Source organism: Charadrius vociferus, unplaced genomic scaffold (assembly GCF_000708025.1).
Source record: "Charadrius vociferus isolate BGI_N301 unplaced genomic scaffold, ASM70802v2 scaffold118, whole genome shotgun sequence".
In the NCBI taxonomy this organism is placed as follows: Eukaryota; Metazoa; Chordata; class Aves; order Charadriiformes; family Charadriidae; genus Charadrius; species Charadrius vociferus.
The window spans coordinates 618775-627777 of record NW_009649846.1 but is presented as its reverse complement, the minus strand read 5'-3'; the positions used below and the strand labels follow the sequence as shown (position 1 = coordinate 627777).

At 41.4% G+C, this 9003-nt stretch overlaps 1 protein-coding gene across 1 annotated transcript in view; it reads left to right on the top strand.

Moving 5' to 3' along the window:
* The window catches only part of ACAT1 (acetyl-CoA acetyltransferase 1), a 20527-nt gene that overhangs the window by 5450 nt on the left and 6074 nt on the right, over positions 1 to 9003 (top strand). Inside the window, 5 exon segments of the mRNA XM_009890925.1 lie at positions 1127 to 1191; positions 3527 to 3644; positions 4628 to 4723; positions 6050 to 6150; positions 8512 to 8655. Coding sequence (XP_009889227.1) covers positions 1127 to 1191; positions 3527 to 3644; positions 4628 to 4723; positions 6050 to 6150; positions 8512 to 8655 — 524 coding nt within the window.

Below are 9003 nucleotides of genomic sequence, written 5' to 3'. Positions count from 1 at the left end.
GGTACTGGGAGCCGCACTGGGGAGAAGGAGAAGGCGGCGGGTGAAGCATCGCCACTGCGCCGGATCCCATCCGTGCTGCCATGTGCAAAGCCGAAGGCTGTGATTTACCAGCTGTAGAAGTGGTTTGTTTTGTTCTTATAAAATAAAAATAATCTGTAATTGGCGTAGAGTGTGAACACCACTAGCAGGTGCCAGTTATACAGTCTGTTTTGTCCAGTTTGCTACAAAGGTAAACCTCAGGTGTTGTCCAGTTAAGGGCACGTTACTGTGCTAGGGTTTTTTTGGCACTTACCCTTGAAAGCCCTGATAGTAAAGCTCTGCAGGGACATAAGTCGTTTTCAGGGAGAAGATTAATTTAAAACTTTCTGCTGGCAATTACAACCTGAGCTGGGGGAAAAAAAAATAATTGAAAAACACTAGGAAAAAAAATCTGTCTTTTGTTAGTTGAAAACACTGAAATGAAGAGAGAAACAGACTAAGTTTTCATATTGTGGGCACAACACCAGAAGGCATTCTTTGATTTATAAAACTGATGGTGGTTTTGTGGTGTCCTTAAGTAATTATTTCTAATTCGTATTTATTTAGCTGCCCTTCAGTAATGACCAGAAGTATCCAGTGTGCTGAAATGTTGTCTAAGGAAAAGGCTAAGAAAGTGGCTTAAACCACTAATTAAAAGATCATACCGTAATACATGAAACAGTACCTACAGATGTATTTTTGTATCTTTACACTGCTTAATTAGATGAAGCTAGTAGCTGGTGAATTAGCCTGCTGAGATGACACTTTTTTCTTTTTCTTGATTTTTGTTTTATTGCCATATTTTGTTGTAGCATTCTGAATTCATTATCGTCATTTTTGTTCATGAAATGCCAATGAAATGAAGCTGTGGACACAAACTGCCACTTTTGTTTTTAAAGGAGTATCTGTTTATTTTTCAGGAAATATTTTATCACAGATGTTATGGTGAGACTGTACACTAGACTATACTTTTTTTAAAAGGCATGTTATGATCTTTAGTACTTTTTCCAGTGTTTCTTAGGTATTATTTTTTCAAATAATGACTTCTATCAAAATGGTACATTACTGTAATGTCATGGCATTGGCTTTCTTGGTATGAAATTCTGAGGACTTTCTTATTTTCAGGCTTTGAAATATACAAGCCGTGGCTATGCATCACAGCGTACTTTAAATGTAAGTATAAAGCACCATCTGACTGCAATAAATCACTATTTTAAATTTGTTTCTTAATCACTAAAGTTTTTTAAAAGGTTATCACAAAAAATCTGTATTGAAGAACATGGCACTTGTGCCCAAGTCACACCTGACTGCAAAATCTGGAATAAAAATCAAATTTCCTTTTTTATTTTGGTTTGCTAATTCTTACGTAGTGTGGGACAAAACTGGTTAAAAGTTACATCAGCTGACTTAAGCTTAATGCAACTGTCTACCTGTTACTGGAAAATACAGCTGATGCCAGCTAGTCCTTTTGAAGTTATTTGTATGTTATCCTGCAATTTGCTGTTACAAAATAAAAGATGAGGACAAGTATGTTACTATCACTGAAGTCAGTCACCATGAAGAAGGGGTGACAGAAACAGACCTTCTTAGTTTTAAACAGGTACAATTTGTCTTTTGTTTTGTTTACATTTTTTTTCTAGTGTTTTCTTTCTTTGCTTGTCTCTTTAAATAAAGAACTCATGGTGAGACCCCATAAAGCTTCGTGTCTAACTTCCACTGAAACCAGCACAGATGGAGGTATTCATTGCTGCTTCTCAGTAGCTGTCCAGGGCAGCCAGAGGTCTGAAATATGCATCTTTTTGGTGTCAGGTCCTCATGCTACCCTCACAGGGTTAGCAGATAGACATGGTGCTGTAGCACTAAAACTAAGAGGCAAAAGTTGGAGAAAAGAAGGCTGAGGCGAGACCTTATTACTACTTACAAACATCTAAAGGGTGGGTTGAAGGAGGATGGACCCACACTCTTCTCGGTGGTTCCCAGTGACAGGACGAGGGGCAATGGGTGCAAGTTGGAACATAGGAAGTTCCGTTCCAACACACGAAAAAACTTCTTTACGGTTTGGGTGACTGAGCACTGGCACAGGCTGCCCAGGGAGGTTGTGGAGTCCCCTTCTCTGGAGATTTTCAAAACCCGCCTGGATGCAGTCCTGAGTAATGTGCTCTGGGCAATCCTGCTTTAGCAGGGGAGTTGGACTAGATGATCTCTAGAGGTCCCTTCCAACTCTGAAAATTCTGTGCTTCTGTGAAAATAAGAGTAAATCAGTTTTGAAGGGCTACTAGGTATAGTGCTGAATGTCATACCATGTCTTAAACTACTGCTTACGCATTACACTGGGACCTGGGCTTTTGAATACCTCCAAGGATGGAGACTCCACAACCTCTCTGGAAAGTTGTGCAAGTGTTCAGTCACACTCACCGCAAAAAAAGTGTTTCCTGATATTCGGAGGGAACCTCCTGTGTGTCAGTTTCTGCCCATCGCCTCTGGTCCTGTGACTGGGTACCACTGAAAAGAGCCTGGCTCTGTCACCTTTGCACCCTCCCTTCAGGTATATATATATATAATATACATGGATGAGGTGCCCCTGAGCCTTCTCTTCTCCAGGCTGAGCAGTCCCAGGTCTCTTGGCCTTTTCTTGTATGTCAGGTGCTCCAGTCCCTTAATCATCTTCACGACCCTTTGTTAGATTCTTTCCAGTATGTCCACATCTCTCTTGTACTGGGGAGCCCAGAACTGGACACAGCACTCCAGGTGTGGCCTCACCAGAGCTGAGTAGAGGGGAAGGGTCACCCCCCTTGACCAGCTGGCAATACTTTATCTAATGCAGCCCAGGATACCATTAGTCTTCTTTGCTGCAAGGGCCCATTGCTGGCTTATGTTCAATGTGGTGTCCACCAGGACCCCGAGGTCCATTTCTTCTAAGCTGCTTTCCCGCTGGGTGGCCACCAGCATGTACTGGTACCTGGGGTTGTTCCTCACCAGTTGCAGGACTTTGCACTGCTCCTTGATGAACTTCATCAGGTTCCTGTCAGCACATTTCTCCAGCCTGTTGAGGTCCCCCTGGGTGGCAGCACAACCCTCTGGTGTATCGGCCGCTCCTCCCAGTTTGGTGTCACCAGCAAACCTGCCGAGGGTATGCTTCCCCATCATCCAGATCATTAATGAAGATGTTAAACAGGACTGGACCCATGGGGAGCACCACTAGTTACTGGCCTCCAATCAGATTTGCTAAAGAGCCTGTATCGCTGCATGGCAGCACTCCAGCTGTGGGAGCCGTCCCGCTACGGCTCCCTGATCCCAAGACTCTAGTCCTGCAACTGCACACTGATTTCCTTATGTTTATTCCCCATGCTCCATGCATTAATAAAGATTATTTTAGTGCTCTGAAACAATTGTAGGATAAAAGGGAAGCTGTGACATGAATGAAAAAGTGGATAAATTTTAAAAATGCTGGTATATGTGTGCATATGTGAAAGAGGGCGTGACTTTTACTCCATGATTCTCATCTTAGGAGGTGGTGATAGCAAGTGCTGTAAGGACACCGATTGGATCTTTCCAAGGATCTCTTTCATCATTGCCAGCCACTAAACTTGGTTCCATTGCAATTAAGGGAGCAATTGACAAAGCAGGTATGTGTAAATAAATAATATTTTTTTCTGTGACAAAGAAAGCCTCAAGTGGCTTAGAACAGCATCAGTCTGTGTCTTTTGTTTTTAAGTTGCTTGGTAAACAAAAGGTTCTGGGGTTTTTTTTTGCTCCTGTGGCACTCTGGCGTCTTTGTCCACAAATTGTATTTATTTAAAGTTGATTTTTGGGCTTTGTTTCAATCTGAGTTAAGTGAAATGCTGCTTCTAGGAGCAGATTATTACTTAGGGATATCTGTGGTAATCCAAATCCCATTGAGCATGCTCATTGTTTGTCTGGGGTGGGGTTTTACAACACACCTAAGCTGATGCAAAGGCTACTTGCTGCTGAAACCAGCGACCCTTCCTTTCCCTGCCCATTTTTTACATGGGCACTTATGCTCATGGGAGACCCTTGTGAGTCTATTTGTAGATTCGAATCAGCAAATTGTTCTCCTTGGGGGGAGAGGAGGGTTAATTTTCTCCAAATTTGGCTTCTTGAAAGAGCATATTACGAGAACTTGAACACCAGGGCTGTTGCAAGAGATGCAGTAGGAGAGCAGTCCTCTCATGTCTGGTGGCAGCTAGCTGTGGCCTTGGCTCTCCCCTGTTAAACAAACAGACAAACAAAACTGTCTCTTAGCACATAATTGTGGCAGGTAGAAAGTTTTGTGCATTTAACCATCCATGGAAATTGAGCTGCTTAGGTGACTAGTGAGATTTGGAAATGTTTTGCTTTAGTCAGCTAACTGTAGCTTGTTCTGCAGGGTAACAAGGGAATTCTGTGCTGTGGAGTCACCAGTTTATCCTGAGATGATGGGGTGGAGATCTGGGATGCGGCCAACAGGGGCCTGTGTGCTGCTTGTAGCACCCAGGTTGGCCATGGCACATTTCGTCAAGCTTTGATAGAAAACTTCTATGGGAAGGTTCTTAAAGGGGTTACATCTTCCGTGCAAAGAATCCTGAATCGAAACAATTTTGTTTTATAGGTATCCCTGCAGAAGAAGTGAAAGAAGCGTATATGGGTAATGTCTTGCAGGCTGGGCAAGGACAAGCTCCAGCAAGACAAGCAGTCTTGGGTGCAGGTATTCATTCTCTTGATTCTGGGGTTAAAGCATTTCTATCTCTATGTAGAGAGTATAGATTATCGAGCTATGAGTTAAAGCGGAATGGTGCCCAGCCTTTTGTCAAGACAGTCTTTGTATGCTTTTTTCCCCGTGGCAGGTGAAGGGTGTTTGTTGGACTCATGCAAGTGGGGCCTAATTGTGCCTGCTCGGGAATCAGTTTTCATGTGCTCAATGGATGTTGCAGAACCTGGAGAAGATGATATTGGAGACCAGGCTGTTACTTCCAGAGCACTTTACGCTAATGATGGATGCTGTTCTTTGAATCTCTCATGAAACAGACTTTTTTTCCTCATGGTATCATTACTTTTAAGCCATATTGAATAAGGGGTCACTGAATTTCCTTGAACTGCAGATATGAGTATGTCATTACACTCATCTTCCTGTGGAGTGTTGAGCTGTCACTGGAAGGATTCACTCTATCTGTAACATCAACTGCAGCACAAAGGTTATTGGAGTGCAGGAATGATTTTATTCTCCCTTTTGCTGTAGGGATGGGATTCCATACCTTAGCATGATGCTAGGAATGTCTATGGGACAGGGAAGAATGGGATACTCTTTTGGCTCTGCCCCTGTACTTTTTTGAAAGAGAAGGACCTGCTTCCATGTGAGGCAAAGGGATGAATACGGCTCTTTTCTTTCCCCTGGCTAGTTTCCCCATCTCAGTGCTGGTATGGAGGTGATGTGCTGGGAGCTGAGCCATAATGCTGGAGGGCAAGCCTAGGGTAGAGGCAGTGATGCAATGGTCTGGAGCCAAGCTGCACACAGCAGAGCCCAAAGCTGTTGTAGCGAGCACTCAATAACAATAACAACTCAATAACAACTGTGTTAATGACACTGACACCTTGCACTTTGATTTTGTTTGAGTATTGCATGTGTTTATAATAGAGTTCCTATATTTCTGGGGTCTGTCTTGTTGCCAGTTGCTAAATTCTACAGCTTGTTGATGCCTTTTCAGTCTTGAATACTTCTTAGAGGCAGGGATTGGGGTGCAAGGAGGAGGAACAGCTCTGGAGTCCCTTCCCTGATCATCTGTCTCTCTGATTCTTCACTTGCTCGCTCCCTTATCACGAGTCTGTTGTTGGGAGGGGAGAAACAACAGGAGTCTCCAAGAAGGATGGCAGCTAGGGGAGAGGGTAGATCAGTTGCCCTGGCAGGCTAAATAGTGCAAGCTGGACACCCTGGGCTTAGATAAAAATTGGTCACATATGAAATATTGCTGAAACACCAATAAAATGTTAGTCTACCCTTTGCATAAGAATTGTTTGTACAACTTCTTTGACTCAGGTCTACCAATTTCCACTCCTACTACAACTGTCAATAAAGTCTGTGCTTCGGGAATGAAATCGATCATGATGGCAGCACAAAGCCTGATGTGTGGGAGTCAGGTATGTGAATTGTAGCGCTGTTTTATGGAAAAAAACACACAACTAATGTTGTGGATCCTGTCCGACTAATGATTGTGCTCTTTGATTTGGGACTTGTGTTTTGGCTTGGGGTAATAAAGCTAATTAGTGAGGTTTTGTTTTGCTTATGCACCCGTAATCTTATAGTCACCTAAGTGTGTTTTGGTTTAAAACAAGGAATTTTCAAGTTTTCTGTTTCAAAGAAATTTTTATAGATTTATTTTTTTCTGAAACACATTTAATCTTGACTTCCAGACGCTTTAACCACTTAAATATACATATTAAAGCAGTGGTGTTTCCAAGTTCATTGAAGATGTTTCAGGCTTTTTTTATTGTTTTAGAAGGAGCGTAATCTATTGGTGTGAATAGGTGTTTTCATAGAAGAGTTTGATGGAGGGGAATTGCTCATCTCTGCCAGCTGTGTTCTAAGATTCTCTATGCAGTGGGGAAAATAGTATCACTTCATGGGAGGATGGGAGAATACACCATCTTCAGCAAGCCCTTAAATGCTATGCAGCAAAGAATATGGGAGAAGTGTGAATGTAAAGGAAGACATTTCGATTTTGTTTTTAATTCCATACTCAAAGCATTTTGGCAACGTCTCCCCTTCTCTGAAGCGGAAGCATGGACAGTTCAATGTATATTTTTGGTTTACAAAGTAAGTGGCTCATAAGTGAGAAACGTACTTACTATTCTTTTTTTTTTTTCTTTTTTTTTCTTTTTTGTTTAGGACAAAAGTGAAATGTTTAAGTTTTGTTGTCCCTTCTGTGAAAATAACAGTATAGCTGAGTTAAGCAACTGCTTAGTGCTTTGGCCTTGCTCTGCAGAGAGCGGCACTTTGTCCAGACCCTACTGAAGTCAGTGGAAGTCTTGTCACTGGACTTTGAACCAGGCCCAGCATATCTGTGTGAACAGCTAAATTTGGATTTAGTAATTTACACCCAGTGACTTTGTGAGAGCGGTTGTGCATTTGGTTGGTTCGACAGATGCAGGCCAGCAGCGCTGAAGAGAACTGGAGTTTTCGGCTGAGCGAATCATACACGCTGTGCTGCCAGTCTCAGCAAAAGCAGAGACTCAGCCAGTTGTTAGTCTCTTAGAGCTATAAATTACAGGGTTTTTTGGTATTTGTTTGTTTTTTCCTGGCTGCAGACTGTGAGGTATCTGTGGTATGAAAGTCAGTGATGGTTCCCAGTGGCTTGGGTCAGTGTACATCATCATATAAACAATTGTCTTAACACTGTCTCCAAGTCTTTCACTTTATGGAAGTAAAATGCCAGGGACTCTTGTTCCTCTGGTCTATTGTTGCTTCCGTATCTTAACTGCTTTTCTGATTTATCTGCCTTTCCAGTTTGTTTCCAACCTTCTTTCTTTTATTACCTTATGTCACTGTTCCTGGATCTAGTTTATAATCTCTTCTGAACCAAACCATTGTTTCTCTGTGTCTTAATTTAAAGAAACCAAAAAAGCTTTTATCTGTTTCTTCTTGCTATTTTGATGTAAAATCTTTTTGAATTTGTATTAACAGCACTATTGAACATGCAAAGACTCACACTGCTGTGTGTGTGTTTTTCATACATTTATCCATAATTCAGATATGCCATTAAACACAGCTGTGTCTATTCTTCACATCCTGAGATCCCAGGGATTTGGGGGGTATAGCCTGATGAACAGTAGCTATACTTATGGTCCTTATAGCTTTGCTGCTTCTAGGTTTTCTGTTTGTTTGCTTTGTCTCAGCTTGACGAGTATACTCATTTACAAATGCCCATAATGATTCAGCTTAATTCAAATTCAGTAATAATTAGTTATCATCTCTTCTTTTGCTGGCCTTTTCAGATGATAGAACCATATTTTAAGCCATCTCTCTTTACATAGTAAGATGAAACAATATTACGTAAAACTGCAGGTACTTGTAAATCTGTTTCTTTTTACTGATCTCTTAGATTCTGACTGTTGCTTGTTCCATAGGGATATGGAGGTGTGAATAAAGAACAAAAATGAGAAATTTACAGAAAAAAGAAGCTGTTTAAAGTAAAATTTATAATTTGATCTTGGAAGCTTTTGAATTAAAAGTACAAGAAACTGACATGGCTCTTGCAGCTTTCTAAAACTGCATACGAGATGAAAGTCCAGTTGTTCTGTCAGGGTGGATTAACTGTCTTCAGCTGTTGTTCCTGCTGTTTGCTTTTTAAATGCATAAAGATTTTTTTTTTTCCTTTTTCTCTAAGATGCCTCAGAACTATAAAGCGTCCAGGCTTAAGCTTTTGCTAATATTTGTTCCTACAAGAAGTCATAGAGAAGACTCTGCGTTATTAATGGTTTTAACCTGTTTCCTTTGAGCAGGATGTGATGGTTGCTGGTGGAATGGAGAGCATGTCTAATGTTCCCTATACAATGAGCAGAGGATCAACGCCTTATGGAGGGGTAAAGCTGGAAGACCTGATAGTAAAAGATGGGCTGACAGATGCTTATAACCATATCCATATGGTAAATATTCCTCCACAGTACTAAAGTACCAACCATAGACCTGATGCAGCTTTGAAGACCTTGCTTACAATTATTATGAAACTGCTTCATCTAGCAAACCTGGAAATGAGGTTTTCCTCATTAGGTTTTCCTTCTGACATTAATGGAGGAGGAGAAAGTCTTCCATTTCCAAGCTTCCTGTAGTAAATGTAATGGAGGGGCTAGACAGAAGACGGAAACAGAATAGCAAATTGTGTGTTAATATTTATCTGTCTCTGAAGTCTGAATAGCCTACAGCAGGGATTTAAAAAAAAAAAAATAAATATTCTGCTACTGGTAGGTGGCTGTTGCTCTGTCTGTGGGAGAGAG